This window comes from Canis lupus, chromosome 10 (genome assembly GCF_011100685.1).
Source record: "Canis lupus familiaris isolate Mischka breed German Shepherd chromosome 10, alternate assembly UU_Cfam_GSD_1.0, whole genome shotgun sequence".
Classification (NCBI taxonomy): Eukaryota; Metazoa; Chordata; class Mammalia; order Carnivora; family Canidae; genus Canis; species Canis lupus.
This window is the reverse complement of record NC_049231.1, coordinates 27,695,267-27,718,199: the sequence shown is the minus strand read 5'-3', so window position 1 is coordinate 27,718,199 and position 22,933 is coordinate 27,695,267. Positions and strand designations below refer to the sequence as shown.

At 49.9% G+C, this 22,933-nt stretch overlaps 3 protein-coding genes across 8 annotated transcripts in view; 2 read left to right on the top strand and 1 right to left on the bottom strand.

Annotated features, from left to right (window-relative positions):
- MICALL1 (MICAL like 1) overlaps positions 1-5,659 on the top strand; it is a 30,718-nt gene extending 25,059 nt beyond the window's left edge. For 2 of the 4 annotated variants that reach the window (XR_005365591.1, XM_038550617.1), the window contains 2 exons: positions 259-317; positions 1,439-5,659. Coding sequence is in view for 3 of the 4 variants with exons in the window: in XM_038550617.1 (XP_038406545.1) it covers positions 259-317; positions 1,439-1,444 (65 nt within the window). In the remaining variant the exon portion in view is untranslated. Of the gene's footprint in view, positions 1-258 lie in introns of all 4 variants that reach the window. The other 2 variants (XM_038550616.1, XM_038550618.1) reach the window with 1 other exon arrangement.
- C10H22orf23 (chromosome 10 C22orf23 homolog) lies at positions 2,927-10,232 on the bottom strand. 2 transcript variants are annotated; one of them, XM_038550624.1, is made up of 7 exons: positions 10,082-10,223; positions 9,643-9,754; positions 8,756-8,818; positions 4,989-5,171; positions 4,177-4,308; positions 3,904-4,004; positions 2,927-3,724 (listed from the first exon to the last, which is right to left on the bottom strand). In XM_038550624.1, the coding sequence occupies exons 2-7, from the start codon at positions 9,743-9,745 to the stop codon at positions 3,626-3,628; spliced, it is 681 nt and encodes a 226-aa protein (XP_038406552.1). In that variant the 5' UTR covers positions 9,746-9,754; positions 10,082-10,223; the 3' UTR covers positions 2,927-3,625. The 2 variants fall into 2 exon arrangements, with proteins under 2 accessions (XP_038406552.1, XP_038406551.1); XM_038550623.1 differs by lacking the exon at positions 9,643-9,754 and having other exon boundaries at positions 10,082-10,232.
- Positions 10,201-22,850, top strand: POLR2F (RNA polymerase II, I and III subunit F). 2 transcript variants are annotated; one of them, XM_038550626.1, is made up of 5 exons: positions 10,279-10,425; positions 12,282-12,351; positions 16,601-16,731; positions 21,886-21,957; positions 22,672-22,850. In XM_038550626.1, exons 1-5 carry the CDS (start codon positions 10,406-10,408, stop codon positions 22,760-22,762), a joined length of 384 nt encoding a protein of 127 aa, XP_038406554.1. In that variant the 5' UTR covers positions 10,279-10,405; the 3' UTR covers positions 22,763-22,850. The 2 variants fall into 2 exon arrangements, with proteins under 2 accessions (XP_038406553.1, XP_038406554.1); XM_038550625.1 differs by lacking the exon at positions 12,282-12,351 and having other exon boundaries at positions 10,201-10,425.
- The last annotated feature ends 83 nt before the right edge of the window (positions 22,851-22,933 follow it).

The window sequence follows — 22,933 nt, the reverse complement described above, 5'->3', positions numbered from 1 at the left end:
AGCGCACCAGCCTAGGGGAGAGCTGGGCCTTTTCATGATAAACCTGTGCTAGGCTTCAGAGTTCCAGATTGCCTTCACGTTTGTTTATTTCTGGGTCCTTGCCAGAACACTGGGACAGGGGAATGGTCCCCATCTGGTGGGCTCGCTAAGGTGAAGTGATGTGCCCAGGACTCCACATGGGCTGGAGGAGCAGAGCTGGGCCTTCGTCGCTGCCCCCAGCCCGTCCCGTCCCAACATACTTCGCTTTCCCTTCTGCAGAGTTCCAGAAGGAGGCTGAACCCGAGGGCAGGAAGAAGGGGAAGTTCAAGACCATGAAGGTGCTGAAGCTGCTAGCACATAAGCGGGATACCAAGAGCAAGCCCCCGGGGGACAAGAGCTAACCGCCGGGGTGGCCAGTGGGACTTCCACCTGTCCTGGCGCACACGGCCCCTGTGCTGTGCTCTGCGGGGAGGACACCCTGCTTCCCATCAGGATCAGTCCTGGGGAATGACGACGTCAGGGGACGGGGCCTCTGGGTGACAGCCTCTCCCTCCTCAGGGGCCCTCTGGCTGGTCTGGGCCAACGAGTTTTCTTCCCTCTTCTCTGTGCCACAGGCAGCTGTGGCTCCGCCCTGCCCTCATCTGGTTCTGATGATTCCAGATGCCGGGACTGACCTGAGGAGCAAGCAGGGTCCTAGGTCCGGGGAGTGGCAGTGGCTGAGCACAGCTTCCTGGTGCACCCCAGCACCTGCAGTGACAGGCAGCCCCTCAGTCCCTCTTCCCTTCTGTACTGTGTCCGGATGGGATTCTTAGCTGTCAGAGTTGTGACCTGAAGGTCCTTCCATCCACATGGTCTGCCCATGGTGGATCTCTGGCCTGGGTCTCCTGTCTCCAGGGCTTAGCCAGCTGGCAAGCAGGGCTTGGCTGCACTGGCATCTTCCTGCCCCAGCCCTGGCTCTGAGCCCCCATCTTCCTTTCCAGCGCAGGTGGCCCTCAATCTGTTTCTCCTCACTCAGGAGCTCTATTTATGAAAGTCTAATTAGGTTTGAGCTTATCACTGTGTCTTCAGACATGAATGGGCCCAATGGACAAAGCCCTTCTCCCTCTGTCCCTCCAAGTTCTAGGAGGTGCTTCTGTTATCTCCCCCTGTTCCCTCGGAGACCTCACCTCCCAGGACTTGGGGCTGGGGGCCATGCTGGGTGGCCAGGGGTACCCTAGAGCCGAGTCCCTGGAGAGGGCCTCTGGGAGACAGGCCCAGTGGCAGTTCTAGTGCCTGGTCATCAGCCAAGGGAGCTGTGCTTCACAGAGGTGCTAATCCTGGTTCCTTAACACATTGTAGTCTTGACTTTCCCCTGCCACCCCAGGGCTGGGGGGTAGCGGGCCCGGTCCTGTGTGTGGTTGTCACCAGTCTGTCTCACACTTGACTGTTGTCCCTTCTCTCCCGACTTGTTTCCCCGAAGGACTGATGGCCACTCGTCCCACTGTGATGGCCATGGGAGAGGAAGAGCCGATGGGGACAACTGCCTTTCCCCCAGGGAATGCGTCCAGCAGCCCTCAGTCAAAGCACTGTTGCTATAAGCTATCTCTGGGGTGCTCTACGGCCCCCTCCCTCAGCTCACCTCTGGGGAAAGTACGCACTGTATTAACTTGTGAGGATTTTCCTCCCCAACAATAAATGGAGACAACCTCAGTTGCCAGTGCCCCAGAGCCTGAGACGCTTTGCCCTCAGCCAGGTTGGCCTTCTTTCCTGCCTCCACCATGCCCCGTGGCCGGGCATCTCTGGTCCCTGGGGAGGGGCACGTGGGGCTGTCCACTGCCAAGGGCATTGGCCCTTCTTCAGAGCTTGCTAGTGGGCAGGACCCTTCCTCTGCAGGGAGATGCAGCTCCCACAGCTACGCAGCCCCTGGCAGTCTCCTCCCAAACATGCCTGTTGACTGTTGCTGGTCACCAACTCCAAAGGCTTTTGGGGGTTGGGCTGGTCACATACCTGACCAGGCTGGGTGTAACCTGAGGGTGGCTCTGGCAGGCTGTCTTGGTGTCTAGAGACTCCGGTAGTGGGGACTGGGGTGTCTATGCCCCAACCAAAGGGGGAAGTTCTTCCTTACTTAAAGTCAACTGTAGCCTGTGAGGATGCAGGCCTAGTGTTGCCACACTTTTCCATTTTTCAAAAGAAGCTAGAAATCCACATTGTGTGCCTGTGTGATTTGTAAATGTTGGCAACTAATCTGACTTTAAATCAAGGATAGGCTGTGTTGTCACAGATGGGCCACATTTGTCCTGGGGTTCTCTAGTCTGTTGCCTCGGGGCTACGTGAGGGAGCCTTTGACATGGACATGATAGCTGTCCTTATCATGTTACATGCTCTGCCCTTGGGTCCTGGGGGCTTCCTGTGGGAATGTTCATGAGCCAGCCTTTGATCTGGCCCCTTCTACTTATCAGATGGGTAAGTTTGAGGCTATTGGGCCACATTTGTTCTACAGCTCAAAACTTGGGTCATGTGGCCTGTGGGGTTATATGAATCCCTCCAAGTAGGAGTGTTGGTTGGATTTCCCAAAATATTTTGATGTATGGGGACAGGAAATTGACAGAGTACTGGAGAGTGGAGAGCTTGTGGTTGTCAGAAGACATGGAGATGACGTATTGTGCGCCAGGCCTGGGGGTTGCTCTTGTGGTCAGAGGCCTCCTCCATAGCCCTGTGAGGCGGAGCCTCACTGATGAGCAGTCAGAGCTGAGGTTGGAGCTGATCAGGCTCACAGAGCACAGGCTGGGATCGGAGCTCAAGCCTGGCTCCTTTGGTCCAGCTTTCTCCCACCCTTGTGTTTCTGTGGGCTGTGGGTTTAGTGGAAAGCCCGAGAACTAACTCCTAACCCTGAATGGGCTATTTGCCAGTTGAATGACCTTGGTTACAGTGTCTTAGGGAGCCTTAGATTTCACACAGGAATAGCAAACCGTGTTCGCAGGGTTTTATTGAGAGAATGAACCGAGTGAAATTCAGCACCTGGCACAGTGCCTGGCCAAGGGGTGTTCAAGAAGTGTTGGTTCTCACTTCCACTTGAGATATGCAAACAGTTGAAAAGCATCTGTGCTTGAAAATTCTAACTCCTTGAACAAATAAGCCTATCCTTCTGAAAACAAAACGGTGTATATTATGACCTACGTTAAATGTGTCTTACTGGCCAATTAATCATAGTGGTTAAACATTTGCCTAAGGCTGTAAGAAGTCAAATAAGTAGGTCCTAAGGCAGGTAGGAAGAAAGGAATCATTCATTCTGAAGTTCTGCAAACTGTGTGGGACATCCAGTGGGTGTGGGGTAGGGAGTGGGGGGAAGAGGCCCAGTGGATGCTCTCAGACATGGGCCTTGCCTTCACTGTGTATGGACTCTTTCCCTGAGAAAAGACCATTAGTTTGTGTGTGTGCGTGTGCATGTATGTCAGTGATTGTGGGTCTCAGCAGCTCAACTCACCCAGGCTCCCTGGGCAGAGTCTTGAAGAGAACCAGCTCATTCTCTGGGATTGGTCCATTTCCTAGGGTGCTGTGTGTGCCCAGGGGCCCCTAGGCCAGGGCAGTGCTTCACGGCCATTTGATGTGGCTGAAGGCCAGGGTAGATGGGCTGGCCAGGGGGTGGGCTCCAGTGATCTAGGATGGGCTACTCTGCCCCTGTCTCTGGAGACAGATCAGGGGGTAGCAAGAGCCTTCTAAGGTCCTCATTCCTCTTGTGGTCAATGTCTTCCATTTCCCGTAGTTTCTGCAAAAGGCATCAGGGAAACTGGCTAGCAGGGTGGGAACTTGAGGAGCCACTGCTGATGTGAGAGAGGACTCCCAGACCTGGGCCAGACCTGGGCTACAGCTACCCTGTCCACTCACATTTGCTGCTGCGCATGTATGGTAGACCCACCCCCACCCCTTCCCGGCTGCCTCTCCTACCTGGGAGATCTCAGCAAGGATGATCCCTCGGTACTGTCTGCCCTGTCCCAGTGCCTCCATGCCAGCCAGGAATTCCTTCCTCTCCTGGATTTCCTTTACCACTAGACAGGGGGAGAAGGGCCATCAGTGTACAGGGCAGTGGGGGGCCAGCAGGTGCCTGGGAGGGATGGGGGAGAGGAAGCAGTTCTGTGGTCAGTGTTTCTCACTCTGGCCACGGGTTATGGGCCCCTCCACACCCCCTATTCCAGCAGGAGTGGTCTATCAGTGGCTTACATTCTTCAAAGCGGTCCAGCTCTGGGGCTGGGTCCTTCTGTTGTACAGGAGGGGGCTTCCTTTTCTGTTCCTTTAAGTCCTTCCCAGTGGCAAAAATATTTTGGAGTCTTCGTTTCTCTTTCTCCAGATCTCCTGTAGGGCCCAGAAATGACCTAATGAAGGCAGGCAGGGCACCCCATTCATGGTCTGAGTTCCTATTTGGGCATGCTTGCACCAGGGTCCCTGGGCAACCTGGAGGGGGCTTCTGCAAACCAGGCACTTCTGGCCCTAGGAGCCCTCGAGCTTGTGTTGAGACTGGAAAGGGAAGGGCTGGAAGAACGAATGCCAGAACCCACACACTGCTCTGGTACAGAGCGAGGCTAAGAAAACTGCTTGCCTCTGGGTATAGAGGCTGCATGGGGCTGTCGGCAGGTCTGTGCCAAGAGTTCTATCGGACGCCAAGTAGGAAGGGGCACAGAGGCTCCGTGAAGTAGCCTGGCATGCAGAGGAGCTCTGGACTTGGCGGGGGGGGGGGGGCGGCTTGTGACCTTAAGAGAGCAGCGGCTGTGAGACCTGACAGCCAAACATTCATCAGGGACTGGTGGACTTCAGTTAATCATTTGAGAGTTCTAAAAAAGTACAAAAGGATCATCTGTTTTTTCCTGCAACCTGAACACCCCCAAGCTAACAAGTGCCAAGGTTCAAGCACATTAGTATAAACAGCATGAGGATTTGATTAGACACCTGCTCACCTGCCCTGTGGGCTGCTTGCCCCACCCCTGGCCCCTTGGGGAAGGAGGTGGAAGAGGGGCTCTCTAGGCCCTCTCACTTACGGGGGGCTTGAGGCTTGAATGGCTCCCTGCTGTAGGCCCCATTGGCTTGGCACATGCTGGCAGGCCGGAGGTGGGGCCGGGCCGCCAGGATGGGAGGCAGGTAGATGGTCGAGGTTGTCTGTTTGGAAGGCAAGACCCTCTGGCTGGATGTCGGGCTGCACTGTAGGGGCAGAGTGTCTCCTCCTAGGGAAGGAAGGTTTGGGTGAGGGGCACCTACCTGTTTTTTTTTTTTTTTTTTTTTAAATTTATAAAAATGATACCTGCCTGTTAAAACAAGTCAAACAGTATAGAGTCTTCCCTTCTCTCCTCCAATCCCCCACCCCCACCCACAATGAGCAATTGTTAGGATTTGTTGGTCTTGTTCCATACTTTTTAATGTTAATACAAACATGTACAAAGATACATGGGTGTATATGACATTCGTGTTTCAAACACTGGATCATACTCTATTATATTCAGTAATAGACTCTTAACAATTTATCATGGACAACCTTCCAGATCACTCCATTTATATATAACTTATTTTTTAAAACTATATACTAGTTCTTAGAATGGATACATTATTTATTTTATTCAACTAGTCTCCTAATTTCAGAAATTCAGCCTTTTTCCCCCTTCCCTTTTTTTTTACTACTTCAAACAATGCTGCAATAAACATTCTTGAGCATCAAGCCTCTATACTGGTGCTTTTATTTCTATAGATGGATTCCTAAAACCTGCTTGGTACATAGGTGGGAAGGGATGGTTTGGATGGTATACACCAGTCCTGCCTACCATCCACGCCCACTGTCTTGGCCTAGATCTGGGGCTCCTCCTCCAGACCAGCTGAATGTGTTACCTCCTATCTGGTTGGCTGATCCCTCCTCTCATTTGCCCCAAAGCCCATCTCAGAGCAGGCCCCACCTGTTGTTTTGATCTGGCTCCCATGTATCTGTTCTGTGTGTCCAACCTTCTGTCATCCACCCAGCAAATACATACTGAGCATCTGCTCTGTGCCAGGCCCAGGACATTGGGGGTAAAGTGGTAAGTAAGACAAAGTCCTGCCCTCGTTGCACTTACATTTGGGGTTGGAGGGTGTGGATGATGATTAAGTAAATTACATAGTTAGATTGTGACAGTACAGGGATGGAATGGAGTACGTCAGAGCAGGATTTACAATTTTAAATAGGGTAGGCAGGGAAGGACCTCACCAAAAATGGTGGTGCAGAGACTTTGGGGAAGAGCATTCCAGGCAGAAGGAACAGAGCAAAATTTATGAGGTGATAATGTGCCTGGGGTGTCTGAGCAACAGCCAGGAAGCTAGGATGCCAGCAATGGACTGAACAATGCAGGGGTATAGTGTGTGTAGAGGTGTGTAGAGGTCAGAGGAGAGGCACAGCAAGAGAAGTAGACAGCCTTGTAGGCCTTTGGAAAGACTGGCTTTTCCTTTGAGGTGGGAAGCCATCAGAGGGTTTTGAGCAGGAAAGTTACATGATCCTTTGGCTGCTTGCCATTACTTCCCACTAACCCTCCCCTTCCCACAGCCTCTACCTAGAGCCACACCAAGGCTTTCCTATTCTTCCCTAAAGAGATGCTGTGCCTCCTAGAATGTCCCTCCTTCTCCCTCTACTCTCTATTTCTGCCTGTCCAGTGCCAAGTGCTACCTCCCTCTATGGCCTATCCTTGGCAGATGATTAGGGCCCAAGTAATTCCGGGAGTTCAGATGAAGGAGAGGCATTTGTGGCTTGCAACAGAATTCGAATGATGCCTCAAAACAAAAAGTAAATTTGGTTAGGAGAAAAGGAGGGGGTTATAGAAGAAAGCTGACTCAACACCAACACTTGGAGGCAAGTTTTTTAAAAAAGATGATGAAGTGGGGGCCTGGGTTGGCACAATTGGTTAAGCATCTGACTCTTGGTTTTGGCTTAGGTTGTGATCTCAGGATCGTGGTTTGAGCCCCATGTCAGGCTCTGTGCTGAGCTTGGAGTCTGCTTGAGATTCTCTCCCTCTGCCCACCCTCATTCTCTCTAAAATAAATCTTTAAAAATCAATCAATCAAAAGAACACTCAGGAGAATAAAACTGTCAGCCAAACCAGTTACTTACCTTGGTTTCTCCACTAATGAAATCAGTTCTTCAGTAAATATCCAGCACTGGGCACTGGGGCTACTGTGGTGAACATGGCAGACATAATCCTTGGTCTCCAGGAATTTAAGTGGAATTTCTAGCACCTTCTTTTTGTAGTCATGCTACAGGGGGCACTATGGGTTGCAGAGTGCAAAAATGGAGTAATGGGATTTGGATGTGCTAAGACGCCAGGCTCTGACAGCTGAGTTGTCCTTGTCTGCAGTGAGGAAGATCTGACTCCCTACTGGGATGGCCCAGCCTGCCCCTGGCCACTGCTGGACATGCCCTGCTGATATTTGCCTCTTTGGCTCTCCCTTCTCTTTGCTTCTGTGGCTGCTCAGGTGCCCTCTCTAATACATCCTTCTGCAAATAAGGCAATCACTTGTGGTGGATTCACTAGAGAAGATTCTGACATTCTCTCTCTCCAAGGCCGTTTCACAGGTCTCTTCTGATCCATTAGATACCAACTCAGTTAAATCTCAGGGAGCATGGTAGTTTTCAAGATCTTAGCACCTTGCTATTGTGCCCATGAACTTCTACTTTTTGGTTTTCCTTCAAAATAACTAATATAGTGGGTGGACAGGGTGAGCTGGAAAGCATCTGCAAACTCTTCCTGTGCTGGAATTATGCCAATTGTCTTGCTTCTGCTAGCTAAACTGTGACAATAAAACTATGAGCAAGACCCACACACATACAGAGTCTTTTCCCCTGGAGAGCTCACGTGGTATGCGTGTAACAGGGAGGGACAGATTGCAGACATGACCACATGGAGACTATTTTGGCTGGGCAGGATCTCTCGATCAGGCTGTGATCTCTTGGAAGGTTGGCCAGAGGTAGCCCTGGTGGCGCAGTGGTTTGGCGCCGCCTGCAGCCCGGGGTGTGATCCTGGAGACCCGGAATCGAGTCCCACATCAGGCTTCCTGCATGGAGCCTGCTTCTCCCTCTGCCTGTGTCTCTGCCTCTCTCTCGCTCTCTCTGAATGAATGAATAAATAAATCTTAAAAAAAAAAAAAAAAAGGAAGGTTGGCCAGAGACAGACTGTAAGAGGCTTGTTGTTGTGCTAGGACCCATGTCGTGGGAAGAAGCAAAAGGCCTAAAAGGTCAGTTCTCCAGGAGCAAGGGTGAGAAATGCTATTCAATTTTTTTTTTTTGCCTTTTAATTTTTTAAAAAGATTTATTTATTTCTAGAGGGAGAGAATGAGAGAGCCCACACACACAGGAGAAGGGGTAGGGGGAGAGAATCTTTTAAGCTGACTCCCTGTTGAGCACGAGCTCTCATGGGCTTGATCTCACAGCCCATAAGATCATGATCTGAGCTGAAACCAAGAGTCGGATGCTCAGCCAACTGAGCCACCCCAAGCACCCCTTCTTTGGTTTTTAAAAATTAGGTCGTCTACCCCTTAACATGGAAGAGCATTAAAAGTGTGGTTCTGGGGCACCTGGGTAGCTCAGTGGTTGAATGTCTGCCTTGGGCTCAGGTTGATTCCAGGGTCCTGGGATCAAGTCCTGCATCGGGCTCCCCACAGGGAACCTGCTTCTCCCTCTGCCTATGTCTCTGCCTCTCTGTGTCTCTCATGAATAAATAAATACAAATCTTAAAAAAAAAAAAAAGTAGGGTCCTGAGTCCCTCAGCCCAGGAAGCCTCTGTGAACCACCTCTTACTTTTCATGGTGTCCATGATGTGGCGCTGTTGGAAGTTAGTCAGTTTGGATTCCTTCATCATCACTGCAAAGATAAAGTACCTTTATGAGGCCTCCTGGGCAGCAGGCAGAGCCCTTCATCTCACCCTATTCCAGTGTAAAACTGTATCACCTCCTAGCCCCATTATGTACCTGAGTACTCCTTCTCTCCCTTTCCTGCTTCACTGTTTTTTTCTGGAGCACTTACTACTATCAACATTCTATATATTTTGCTTATTTATTGTCCCCTTCCTACCAGAATATTAGCTCCATGAGATGGCAGGAATTTTTGCTGTTTCCCCGTTTTTAAAAACTGTTATATCCCCAGCACTTAGAACAATGTCTAAAGCACATTATGTAGGTTTAAAACTTTCGTTGTTGAGTGAATGAATGAATGAATGGAGAGTATTTATTAAGCATGCAGCAGGGGCTGGAGCTACAGTTGTGAGCCCAGACAGGCACAATTCCTGCCCTAGTGGAGTTCATGATCTAGAGGGGTTGGTGAATATTAATCCAATGAGAGACAACTAAATGTCTGAGTACAGGTTGTGTTGTGCATTGAAGGAAAAGGTATGTGGTGGTGTGAAAGTGTGGAACCCTTGGTTCGACCCTGGTGGTGGCAGGTGGGGAGGAGATAAAGCGTCCCTGGGGAAATTGAAAGTGTGATCTAAGGAAGGCACAGGAGTCCGTCACTTTAAAATTCTAATTTCTTTGACTTTGGGCCACTTGCAAGTTGTAGGATCCCTGAACCTTTGTGAACCCCACGCCTCTTCTCTGTAAAATGACAATAGCGGTTGCTAAGCCACAGGTCCTGTAGGGGAGAACCGGCCTACAGGGGGTAACTGTCACTACCACTCTCGACACACTGACCTCTGAGCAGCTCGCAGGTCCCTGGGGTGTAAGTGGCCGGCTTGGGGCAGCGCCAGAACCCTGTTCCTTTGGTCACTGCCTCTATCCTTTCCTGGGAAGCCATGGGAGGGCTCTGGGAGGGAATAACGCAAGGGCGCAACCCCTGTCTCCCAGGTCTAATCTCCGCTCCCGCATCGCCCCGCCCCCCAACGCCCCCCAGTCTGGAGCGGGGGTGGAGCCACAGGAGTGTGACGTCGCCGTCAATGTCGCGGCAGTGCCCGATCCTTCCACCCCGAACAGATACACAGGCGGACCCCCCCCGCCCCGCCCCGCCACGAACGGAGACCTCATCCTGGCCCGGCGCCTGCGGCAGGGAAGCCCTCTCTGGAGGAAGGGGGCGTCGGGATAGCCGCGGTCCGGTCAGTGCCCGTTGAGGGATACGCCAAAATTCAGACCTCACCGTAAAGAAAGCCCCACAGAGAGCGGCCAGGCTCGGGGGACCGTAACCACGGCTCCGCCGCGGCCCGGCGCCTGGGCCGCGCACAAACTCGCGGACCTCCGCGAGCAGAGGGGCCACCCGCGGCTCTGGCTACCATGGTAACTGGCACACACCCCTCGGCGCGTGCGCACAGTGACGGCTCCGGCCGGTCCCCCGGAAGTGCTTGCCTCTGGGTCACGGCGCAGGCGCAGAATACGCGGGGCGCCGCGCGGGGCGCCGGTACGCTGTTTGCGGGTCTCCGCGCGGGTGTTGGGTGCAGGTGCCGGTCGTGTCGGTGTGGGCGTCATGTCAGACAACGAGGACAAGTGAGTGCGCGAGCTGCGGGAGGGCCGGGAGAAGCGGGAGCCTGCGTCGGCGGAGGCTGCGGAGCCGGGCTCGAGGGGCAGTGTCTGAGGGGCCCGCGGGGCTGGACGGGGGGGAAGGGCAGGGAGCCCGGAGCCAAGGCCCAGCGGCGGTCCAGAGAGGAGCAGTGCTCAGCGGACTTCCAGCGAGCCGCGCTGTGTGTCTCGTAATGGGAGTATGAGGTGAATTAGGTATAGCCCCTGCTCACCGGGGCGCCCTTTCTAGAGGAGGGGACAAGCCCAGAGCAGATAGTACAGGGTCGTGTGAGAGTAGGCGATAGGAGTAACCTAGGGGACAGTCTAGCGAGACCTGGAGACGGTAAAGGTCTGGAGGGGATGCTGTAATCCCGGTGAGAGAACCTAGTGGCTTGGACTGGGGCGACACAGGTAGACGAGTAACAGGTGGTTTTGAATTCTGGATTGGTTTCGAAACTAATGTGTGGGGTCAGAGGAGAATCACTTAAAAAAAAAAAAGATTTTATTTATCCATAGAGACAGAGGGAGAGAGGGGCAGAGACACAGGCAGAGGGAGAAGCAGGCTCCACACAGGAAGCCTGACGTGGGACTCGATCCCTGGTCTCCAGGATCACGCCCTGGGCTGAAGGTGGCGCTAAACCGCTGAGCCACCAGGGCTGCCCGAGGAGAATCACTTTTGAAGATAAAAATAATGGAGTCCCTGGGTGGCTCAGCGGTTTGGCGCCTGCCTTCGGCCCAGGGTGATCCTGGAGCCCCGGGATCGAGTCCCGCGTCGGGCTCCCGGCCTGGAGCCTGCTTCTCCCTCCTCCTCTGCGCCTCTCTCTCTCTCTCTCTCTCTCTCAATGTCTGTCATAAATAAATAAATAAATATTAAAAAAATAACGGAGTCATCAGCATAAGTATATTAGTCAAAACTAAGAATCGGGTGAGATCACCAGGGAAATGTCCGTAGGGAAGAGATGGCTGGTGACCGAGTGTTAGAGCATCCCCGCTTTGAGCACTTGAGAGAAAAGAGGGGAAACCAGGAGAGGAGACCGAGATGGAGCAGCCAGGGAGGTGGAGGAGCCCCAATAAAAAGGCAGCCTTGGGGATCCCTGGGTGGCGCAGCGGTTTGGCGCCTGCCTTTGGCCCAGGGCGCGATCCTGGAGACCCGGGATCGAATCCCACATCAGGCTCCCAGTGCATGGAGCCTGCTTCTCCCTCTGCCTGTGTCTCTGCCTCTCTCTCTCTCTCTCTGTGACTATCATAAATAAATTAAAAAAAAAAAAAAAAGGCAGCCTTGCAGGCACGTGAGGAGAGTGTATTGAGCGGCCGGGTGGGGGACTGGTCGAGGGTGCCAACCGATCAAGTTAAATGAGAACAAGAATTGTCCACTGGATTTAGCAACATCGCAGTCACTAACGAACTTGAGAAGAGTGGTTTTGCTGGAACTGTGGAGGTGATGGTCTTCCTGGAGTGAGATTATGACAGAATGGGAAGCAAGGAATCAGATATAGGGAAGATGGGCAGCTCTCATGAATCTTGCTCCCGAGAGGAGCATGGAACTAGTGGGAGGTAAAAGAGAAGTAAATTTTGTTTTTTAAGACGGGGAAATAAGTACATGTTTGTACATTGATGGGAGTAATCCAGTGAGAGGGAAACAGTGATGATGAACGAATGAGTCCTAGCAAAATTTGGGGGCTAATGGGGTAAGGATGAAGGAGTAAAATGGAACAGAAGTTTGAGTCACTCATTGAGTAGTTATTTATTGAGCCCTTTCTCCATATTGGATGAGACATAGATCTCTGCTTTCTTTGAATCTAGTAAGTGATGCTTCAGCTAACTGATCTCTTCTTCTTGTACAGTTTTGATGGTGATGACTTTGATGATGTGGAGGAGGATGAAGGGCTAGGTGACTTGGAGAATGCTGAAGAGGTCAGTATTTAGCTGTGGGCTCCCTCCTTTGCACCCCAAGCTGCCAAATAATCCAGTGGTGATAATTGCCTGAATGTATCTGCCTCCTGCTTGGTCAGGGCCCCTGCCGCAAGCGCCCCCAGTTAGAGTGAGCAGCGTTCCTGTCCTGGATAGTGGAAAAGTCCTACAGGGTAGGCCATAGCCTGTGGCTCTTGGGGCAATTGGTTTCCTTTTTTTTTTTTTTTTTTTTTTAGTGTTTTTTTTTTTAATTTTTATTTATTTATGATAGTCACACACAGAGAGAGAGAGAGGCAGAGACACAGGCAGAGGGAGAAGCAGGCTCCATCCACCGGGAGCCCGACGTGGGATTCGAACCTGGGTCTCCAGGATCGCGCCCTGGGCCAAAGGCAGGCACTAAACCGCTGCACCACCCAGGGATCCCGGCAATTGGTTTCCTGATGGGGGACATATCACTATTCATTCAGCAAGCATGTATTGAATGTTAATTATGTACTGGGTGCCCTCTGGACAGGGTAAATGTAAGGAGCCAGGGGGAGTGTGACCTGTGATAAAGCTGGAGAGGTAAGAGCCCACATCAAGCAGGATTTTCTATCCTAAAGGCAACTGGAAGCCACCAACAAGTGTTGAGGCAGGGAGTGGCACAGTTTATACTTTAGAAAGGGCATTCTGGCCTCAGAGTGATGAGTGAGTTGGGGAGGAGCAGGAGTAAAAGATAGAGACGCTTAGGGTCTCTCCATCCAGGCGAGAGACTTGTGGTTTGGACTTGGGTGCTGGTAATGTAGGTGATGAGAAGATGAATGAAAGAGATATTTTGGTGGATTAGGTGTGGAGCTAAGAAAGTGGGAGATGACAGAGGCAACCCCCAGGTTTCCAGCTTGTGTAACCAGGTGGATGGGTTGCTAACTTCATGCATGATGTAAGGCTTTTTATCCTGTGACTGATGGAGAAAGAAGTGCTTTATGGCTCCCAGAAAGGGAGTGATCCCTCAATTTTTTTAAGCTTGGAAGCCAAAACCCCCCTTTGGATTTTCTCTTTCTGCATGGCACACTCAGGTACCTATTCACTGAGTCAGAAACCCCCATCCTTCTGGTCTACCCCTCTTCTGTTGATTCTGCCTCCTATACATGGTCCAGCCCTGTTTCTCCATTCTTAGTGCTTCAGCCTGGTTTAGGTCTTCACCGCTTTTCACTCACTTTGTTACCGAAATGTGTTACTTGTTTTCCTGCCTTCAATCTCCCACAACTTGCCATTCTGCTGCCACAGTTGTCTGTCTTACCTGCCTACCTGATTGATTACTACTGATCTTCCTTCAGGGTCTGCTTCTGCCCTTGCCCCCTGCAGAATATTCTCAACAGAGCATCCATAAGGATACGTTTAAAACTTAAGTCAAATTGTATCTCTCTTCTATTCAGAACCCTCATCCAAGTGGCTTCCCATCTCATACACAGTAAATGCCAAAAAGTAAGCAGTACAAGGTCCTCCAAGCTCTGGCCACCTGCTTTCTCTGTGACCTCATCTCTTCTTGCTGTCTCTGTCATACCAGGTCGATTCCTGCTCAGGATCTGTAATCACCCTGTTCCCTCTTACAGGAATGCTTTTCCTGCAGATACGCACATGACCTAATGCTCACCTCCTTCAGGCCTTTGTCCAAGTGTCCTCTCAGTGAGGCTTCCATGACCATTCTTTCTATCTATCTATCTATCTATCTATCTATCTATCTATCTATCTATCTATCTCTCATCTATCTTATCTATCTATCTATCTATCTATCATCTTTCTATTACTATTATTATTATTATTATTATTATTTTTTAAAGATTTTATTTATTCATTCATGAGAGACACAGAGAGAGAGGCAGAGACACAGAAGGAGAAGCAGGCTCCATGCAGGGAGCCCGATGTGGGACTTGATCCTGGATCCCAGGTCCCCAGGATCACACCCTGGGCTGAAGGTGGTGCTAAGAAGGTGGCGCTAAGAAGGTGGTGCCAGGGCAGCTCCGGTGGCGCAGCGGTTTGGCGCCGCCTGCAGCCTGGGGTGTGATTCTGGAGACCCGGGATCGAGTCCCACATCGGGCTCCCTGCGTGGAGCCTGCTTCTCCCTCTGTCTGTGTCTCTGCCCCTCTCTCTGTGTCTATGAATAAAAAAATAAAAAATCTTAAAAAAAAAGAAGGTGGTGCCAAACCGCTGAGCCCGACCATCCTATTTAAAGTGGCAGTGTCGGGACGCCCGGCTGGCTCAGTGGTTGGGGGTCTGCCTTTGGCCCAGGGCGTGATCCCCAGGTCCTCGGATCCAGTCCCACATCGGGCTCCCTGCATGGCGCCTGCTTCTGCCTCTGCCTGTGTCTCTGCCTCTCTCTGTGTGTCTCATGAATAAATAAATAAAATCTTAAAAAAAAAAAAAAAAAAGTGGCAGAGTCCTCCTCCCATGTCCAACACACCCATCTTGGCACTCCTTGTCTCTTTTGTTAGTTTTTAGTTTTACTTGTTTTTTCTTTTGTTTTTATACTACACATTTTACTTATTTTGTTTGTTAATTTCTTCTCCTAGTGTAAGCTCTGTAGGGAAAACAATTTTTATTTGTCTTACTCTTCTATTTCCAGCGCTTAGAACACTGTCTGACAAACGGTAAGCAATCAATAAATATTTGTTGACTTAATTCTTTGATTTTTTTTTTTTTAAGTTTATGTGTTTATTTTAGTAATCTCTACACCCAACATGGGGCCCAAACTCATGAGATCAAGAGTTGCACACACTTCCAACTGAGCCACCCAGGTGCCTTTTTTTTTTTTTTTTTTTTTTGAGTATTTTTAATTTATTATTTTAAGTGAGTTCTACACTTGATGAGGCTTGAATTCATGATTCCCAGATCAAAAGTCACATGCTCTACTCACTAAGCCAGCCAGGTGCCCCTGATTATTTATTATAGAATTTCTTCTCCTATCTAAAACCCTTTTGCTCACCTTTTGCTCTAATACTTCACAGCTAGTACATTCTCTCCCACCCTGGTGCTTTTGTGCATGCAACTTGGCCTACCTGGAATGCCCTTCTCTTCCTTTTTTTTTTTTAATAACTTCTTTTTTTTTAAATTTTTATTTATTTATGATAGTCACACAGAGAGAGAGAGAGGCAGAGACACAGGCAGAGGGAGAAGCAGGCTCCATGCACTGGGAGCCCGACGTGGGATTTGATCCCGGGTCTCCAGGATCGCGCCCTGGGCCATTGGCAGGCGCCAAACCGCTGCGCCACCCAGGGATCCCGCCCTTCTCTTCCTAAACATTTTTTTTTTTTAATTTATTTATGATAGTCATACAGAGAGAGAGAGAGAGACAGACACAACAGGCAGAGGGAGAAGCAGGCTCCATGCACCGGGAGCCTGATGTGGGATTCGATCCCGGGTCTCCAGGATCGTGCCCTGGGCCAAAGGCAGGCGCCAAACCGCTGCGCCACCCAGGGATCCCCGCCGCCCTTCTCTTCCTAATTGGCTTGGCGGCTCCTACTCATTTTCTAGAGTAGCTCAAGTCTCATCTCTGGACTGTCTTCCTAACCCCCAGCATGAGTTTGATGTCTCCCACCTTGTTAACTTTGTTGGACACTTGCATCCCTTTGTAGCAACCTGCTGTTTTGTTTACTATTGTCTCCTCTCCCTACTGAATTCTTTGAGAACAGAAATAGTTAGCTTGCTATCTTATCACCGGTTATGATGATTTTTGACACATGACAGATGCTTAATAAGTAATTGTTGAATGCATGTGAATATTTGTATTCCTGCCTTTACTTTGACTTTTTAGCTACTTGACCTATTAATTCAGTTACCTTGTCTGAAAGCTGGAGTGCTTACTCCTTGCCTCCTGTTTAGAGAGATTTTTTATCTGTGCTCAAGGACTTCTTTGCACACAGCTAATGTTCTGGGACCACCAGAACATCTACAGACTGCTTCTCTCTTCTGGATGAGGCAGCTGGCTCTGGAATCCCAATCGTGTTTCTTTTCTTTCACTAGGTCTGAGACTTTGGCCAAGTTAGCTCACCTCTGAGCCTCTAAAATAGGCACTGTAACCCCTACCACATAATGTTATTGGTAATGAAGACTAACCAAGGAGGCAACACTAACTGCAGTGGCACAAGCCCTGGCACATAATAAGTGATAATGTTAGCAGTGATTGTCATCATTGTATCATTGTCATCATCATCCTCCCCCTCAACCCAGAATATACTCCCTGAAGCTTTCCTTTTTTTCCTGTCTTGGTGCCCAGGAGGGCCAGGAGAACGTTGAGATCCTTCCCTCTGGAGAGCGACCACAGGCCAACCAGAAGCGAATCACCACACCATATATGACCAAGTATGAGCGAGCCCGCGTACTCGGCACCCGTGCCCTTCAGATCGCGTGAGTGTATGCCCCTTCATGATCTTTTCCATCGGTCAGGCCATAGGGAGCTTCTGAGCTGTTGATGCAGTGGGCACCTGAAAACACTCTCCCTGCTCACATATGCTAAACTAGGCTGTTGGCTGTGTCTGTGTACCTGGCACTATACTAGAGTCCTGCCCTCAGGGAGTTTGTGAGCCAATGGGAGAAATAGAACTTGCATGTGAGAAGCCAAGTAACAGTATAGTAGAAACATAAAAATACAAACTTGAGTGCCTGTCAGGTTAGTGAAACAAAACAGAAAAAAAAAGTGTGGATTGAGGGAGCTGTAGATCCTTGTGGACTGGTTAATCTGGGGTGCTGTGGTATCAGCTGTCTGTCTGGCTTAAGGTGGTTCTTTTTTTTTTTTTTTTTTTTTTTTTTTAATTTTTATTTATTTATGATAGTCACACAGAGAGAGAGAGAGAGAGAGGCAGAGACACAGGCAGAGGGAGAAGCAGGCTCCATGCACCGGGAGCCCGACGTGGGATTCGATCCAGGGTCCCCCGGATTGCGCCCTGGGCCAAAGGCAGGTGCCAAACCGCTGCACCACCCAGGGATCCCAAGGTGGTTCTTGACCCCAGGTGGACTGTGTGGCCCTCCATGCAGAGGCCAGGCTAGGTATGTGAAGGAACAGAGCAGCCTTTCTTCTCTTACAAGTTGGAGCCAGGTGAACAATAATGAGATTCAGGAACTAGCCAGTAGACAGGTGGAGATCAAAATATCCGATGATTGTGTATTCATCCTGTCACCATAGGCAGTGCAGGCATCCAGAGGCTGTGTCTGCAGGGGCAAGCCTGCCTGCCAAGGTTGTGGGTTGAACAGACCTGAAAACACCCTCTCTTATAGGCAGGTGGCTTTGGGAAAGCAGGGACTTTCAACACTGGGTTATAGATAGCTGCTTTTTCTCCCAGACTTCCCTCTTGGGAGTTATTCCTCCTTCCTAGGGAGGAGTGAGTCAGGGGACAGAGAGGGCAGATGTGTTACTGGTTACTCTAATAGAATGTCTTCCCCAGGGAAACATAGGCTGAGGAAATGAACCTGAACCTCCAACCCAAACATCTTATAAGCTAGTGTGGGAAATAGTGGGTGTCTGGAGGGATGGGTGCTTCAAGTAGGGAATAGTGGAAAATTGGCTAGAAAGAAAAGCTGGGGTCAGCTTTGTGGAGTCCTGCATGCCGGAGGAGTTTCTTTTTTTTTTTTTTTTTTTATTTACTTGTGATAGGCGCACAGTGAGAGAGAGAGAGGCAGAGACACAGGCAGAGGGAGAAGCAGGCTCCATGCACCAGGAGCCCGACGTGGGATTCGATCCTGGGTCTCCAGGATCGTGCCCTGGGCCAAAGGCAGGCGCCAAACCGCTGCGCCACCCAGGGATCCCGTCGGAGGAGTTTCTAATCTGTGTTCCCTTCTGTGTTTTCAAACAGCATTGGGCTTTATCCCCTCTAGTCCTAGAGGGTTAAAGATGACCACTGTATCCACTTTGAACAGGGTTTTATGGGTTGGCAACGCTCTTTCTCACCTTCAAAGTAGTAGACCTCTCTCTAGCCTGGTTTGTACTCCTGGCTGGTCTGGTTAGAATTAGAACTGCACTCACTATGATAATTCTGATAATCACTGAGTCAGGATCCTCTGGATCTGTACCATCAATTATGGTAGCCAGTAGCTACATGTGGCCATTTAAGTAAAATTAAATGAAACTAAAAGTTCAGTTTTTCAGCCTAATAGCCACATTTCAGGTGCTCAGTAGTCACATGTGGCTAGGGACTCCATAACGGAGAGTGCAGATAGAGGACATTTCCATTATCGCAGAACATTCCAGTGGGCAGCTCTTGTCCAGGCTAAAAGTGATCCAGCAGAAAGAATAACTTACAAATTATTTTTCAAACAAGTAGAATGATTGTATGCAAGCTTAAAGTCTTTTAGCATTGAGTGAGGTACTGTGCTTGCACCTGTTGGGGAGGTGAAGCTGATTACAGATGGTCCCAGGCCTCCCAGGCGTCCAGGTGTTTGCCATCTGCTGGGGTCTCACAAATAACCAGAACCCATGGCAGATGGGCACCGTGCTTTACGAAAGGCACAAGGAAGGAGAGAATGGAGTCATTGTAGGGGTGACTGGGAGAGCCTCAAGAGAAGATGAGGAAAGGCAGGTGTTTTTTTTTTTTTTTTAAGATTTATTTTTAAAGATTTTGTTTATTTATTCATGAGAGACACACACAGAGAGAGAGAGGCAGAGACACAGGTAGAGGGAGAAGCAGGCTCCATGCAGGGAGCCAGATGTGGGACTCGATCCTGGGTCTCCAGGGTCACGCCCTGGGCTAAAGGCAGGCGCCAAACCGCTGAGCCACCCAGAGAGTCCCAGGTGGTTTTGAGGGTATCTCAGGTGCCAGAGACAGTTCAAGGAAAGGTAGGCAAGCATGGATTGTGGTAGGGGAATGGAAGTAGCCGGGGGCACAAGGCTGGAAAGATGTCACCAGTGCCTTGAGTGACAAGTTCAGAAGATCAGCATGCATTTGGTGGACCGTGTGGGACACTTAAAAGTTGGGAGGCAGACATTCAGTACACTACCAAGTCCCAGCGTCCTTTGCTTTGGGAGAAAAGCTTGGTTCAACTTAGTTGGGGCTATTGTGCTCCTTCCAGTTAAGGGCCAGGGCGTTGTCTGGTAGTTCCCCGCTTGCGGTAAGCCCTTGGACAGCCAGGGATGTATCTTGTCACCAAATACCAGACTGAACAGACATTTTTTGGATTTTTTTTGAAATCTCACTCTGGTTCATTTAGCACCACCTGGCGGCAGATGTTTACCACAGCCATTTCCTGAGGATCACGGCCAAGTTTGGGGGGGGTCCCTGGTGCAAAACAAAATACCTAAGGGTACACTCATAATTCACACATTATATGCACAAGGCTGGATGGATGAACTCAAATTTTTGTTGTCTTGAAAGAAATGTGTAAAAAGAAATGTGTTGTCTTGAAAGAAAGGTGTATTCAGATCAGGAAAAACATTTCCCTACATTCTGTAAAGCTTTTAATTTGGGGGAAATTTAAATACTTGAGAGGGGATATAGGGAAAGTTAAACATTTGGTCTCTGCCTCTGGGAAATTTTCAGGCTTTTAGGAGTAACAAATCAAAATAATAAAATTAGTTAATTATATTGTGTAAACTGGTGGCTCTCAGACTGGCTATGATTAGAATCACCTGGTAAGCTTTGCAAATGCAGGTTATCAGGCTTCTTCACCAGAATTTCTATTCCGAGGGTCTGGAGCAGGATCTGAGAACCTATATTTTTAGCATGCTTCCCTGGTAATTCTGATGATCCATTCTGATGATCTTGGGATCCATTAGTGTGAACTTGTGCTGAAATCATGAATGGTGGCTTCCTAGAGGAGGTTGGCCTAGAATTGGTGTTTCTCCCGTTCATTTTGAGAGCCTTTGCTGTGGGCTGAGTGTTATGTTTGGGCATGTGGTCCCAGGCCACCAGATGCTCATGGTCTAATGCAGAAGACTTCAAATAAGCAGCTACAGTACAGTGGGATTGAGTAGCTTATGTGAAATACATCAGCATGCTGAGCATTGCCAGGGATTTCCAGAGCAGATAATTGCCAGAGTAGGGAAATTTGAGCCTCTCCCAGGTTTGTAGAGCGAGGAAGAGTTTATAAGAGGATGCAGAGGGGATCCCTGGGTGGCGCAGCGGTTTGGCGCCTGCCTTTGGCCCAGGGCGCGATCCTAGAGACCCGGGATCGAGTCCCACGTCGGGCTCCCGGTGCGTGGAGCCTGCTTCTCCCTCTGCCTGTATCTCTGCCCCTCCCCCCCTCTGTGACTATCATAAATAAATAAATAAATAAAAATAAGAGGATGCAGAAGGGAGCCAGCAGGGTGTGTCCAGGGAACCATGGGAGTTTGGTATGGCGGGAAAGTGGGATAAGTACAAGCAAGTAGCATGAGAAGGTGCTACTAGAAAGGTGAGCAGACTGGGTTCTGTCTCATGGTTGTGAGGTGTCATGGAGGGGCTGTAAGGAGGTGAGCACCTGACGGCAGGGCCTGTGTGGAGGCTGGAAGAGCGGGACCCTGAGGGGTGTTGCCTGGATAGAGAAGGAAAATGAGCTGCCTGGGCCCTGAGGCAGGCCTGAGGAGTTGGGTTCGAGCTAGGCTTTGCATGGCTGTTCCTTTGTGCTGGAATACTCTGCTGTGGGTGCCGGGCTCGGGAGTCTGGAAGGCCCTTGGCAAGGGAGCTGATGAGAAGAATGTCATATGGGCCAGTGATGAAAGCCTATGTGTCCTGTTCACAGAACTTTTTCTTTTTCTTTTTCTTTTTCTTTTTCTTTTTCTTTTTCTTTTTCTTTTTCTTTTTCTTTTTCTTTTTCTTTTCTTTTTCTTTTTTTCTTTTCTTTTCTTCTTTTCTTTTCTTTTCTTTTTTAAGATTTTATTGATTTATTCATGACACAGAGAGGGAGAGAGAGAGAGGCAGGCAGAGACACAGGCGGAGGGAGAAGCAGGCTCCATGCAGGGAGCCTGACATGGGACTCGATACGAGGACTCCAGGATCAGGCCCTGGGCTGAAGGTGGAGCTAAACTGCTGAGCCACCCGGACTGCCCCACAGAACCTTTCTTAAGTTTATGGATCTTTAGCTTACTAATGGGAAATGTTCCAGCATAGTGGGTAGGAGCATGTGGGATTCCAATCTTGGCTCTGCTGCTTACTGGCTGTGTGAGCTTGGGCAAATCACTGATGTCTCTGTACCTTAGTTTCCTGTAATGAAAATTAGAGCAATTACCTCAAATGAGATCATCAACGTAAAGAGTTGAGAACAGCATATGGTACTAAGTTAGCCAGTAGTGTTTTAGTGTCATTGTATGCAAGTCAGTGCTTTTTGTTTCCCATCTTTGAGTGAGGATACTGAGATCGGGAGAGAAATTCAGGGTCTCTGGAGGCAGAATTTAAATCCAGTCTCCTGCCCCCCGCCTGGTTGTAGTCACTGTGGCAATGCCTTTGAGCCCCTTCCCACCCCCACACTGGCCTGCCCACCTCTAAGGTGACCTTTCTCCAAGGGCTGGGGTGCTGATCTGATCCTGTTTCTGAAGTGAGCCCCCTGCCTTCCTGCTGGGCCATTCTCTCCCAACATGTGTCCCTGTACCTACAGGATGTGTGCCCCTGTGATGGTGGAGCTGGAGGGGGAGACAGATCCCTTGCTCATCGCCATGAAAGAGCTCAAGTAAGTCACCCTGACTATGGTTCACTGCTTCACAGCCCTGGGAGGCATCTCTTGGGTTCTCTGCTGCACATCCCCACCCGCACATCCCTGGCTGGGAAGATGTGATTCTTGTTCCTGTAGGTCCTTAGTTCAGGAATCAGCCCATGAGGAAGAGGGGCGGGAGGGGACAGGCAAAGAGGGAAGGCTTTAATGAGACATGATCCTCTCCTGTGAAAATCTCCCTCTTCCTGCTGCACTTGGCTTTACCAGTATCCTTTCATGCTTCCTCTTTCTCCCTTCAGCCATAGGATGGCAGAGCCTTTCCAGACCCATTTTCCCACACTCAGGGATGCAGGAACTTCCGTCCTTCCCTTCCTCCCTTCCTTTTCTCCCTCCCTGCCTCCCTATTTATTTATTTGTTTGTTTGTTTATTAGAAGGAGAGAGAGCATGGAGAGGGAGAGGAAGGAGCAGACTCTCCACTGAGCAGGGAGCCCTACGTGGGGCTCGATCCTAGGACCCTGGGATCATAACCTGAGCTGAAGGCAGACACTTAACTCCCTGAGCCACTCAGGAGCTTTCTTTTTTATTGTAATTTCTTTTCTACAAAGTACACTCATAGTCCCAAAGGATGCTGCTCAGACTTCTCTTTCCTTGCATTCTGCACACAGTCTGTCCTATCTGCTGTAGAGCTGGGTCACCAACCCTCATATACTTGTGACTTCTCCCTGCCACAGGGCCCGAAAGATCCCCATCATCATTCGTCGCTACCTGCCAGACGGGAGCTATGAAGACTGGGGGGTAGACGAGCTCATCATCACCGACTGAGCTGGAATCATCTTCCTGACTGTGCCTCATCCTAGTTTCTATTTTCACATTCTTTATACTTGTAAATAATAAACTGTTCAACCTTTCACCCCGCTTTGCCTCCACCTCTCTGTGATGCCCACTCGCTTTTTCCTGGTTACTGCCCTGCTGCCTGGCAGGTGCACCCATTCC

Bases quoted from the DNA above. Each gene is read 5' to 3' on its own strand.
- POLR2F (XM_038550625.1), top strand. From the start codon at position 10,216: ATGGTAACTGGCACACACCCCTCGGCGCGTGCGCACAGTGACGGCTCC. The intron at 10,426-16,600 runs GTGAGTGCGCGA...CTTGGTGCCCAG, and splicing joins ATGTCAGACAACGAGGACAA to GAGGGCCAGGAGAACGTTGA. The intron at 16,732-21,885 runs GTGAGTGTATGC...CTGTACCTACAG, and splicing joins ACCCGTGCCCTTCAGATCGC to GATGTGTGCCCCTGTGATGG.
- C10H22orf23 (XM_038550623.1), bottom strand. From the start codon at position 10,217: ATGGTAGCCAGAGCCGCGGGTGGCCCCTCTGCTCGCGGAGGTCCGCGA. The intron at 8,819-10,081 runs GTGAGGTCTGAA...TTATCTTTGCAG, and splicing joins TCTGTGGGGCTTTCTTTACG to TGATGATGAAGGAATCCAAA. The intron at 3,725-3,903 runs GTAGGAGAGGCA...TGCCTTTTGCAG, and splicing joins TCCTTGCTGAGATCTCCCAG to AAACTACGGGAAATGGAAGA.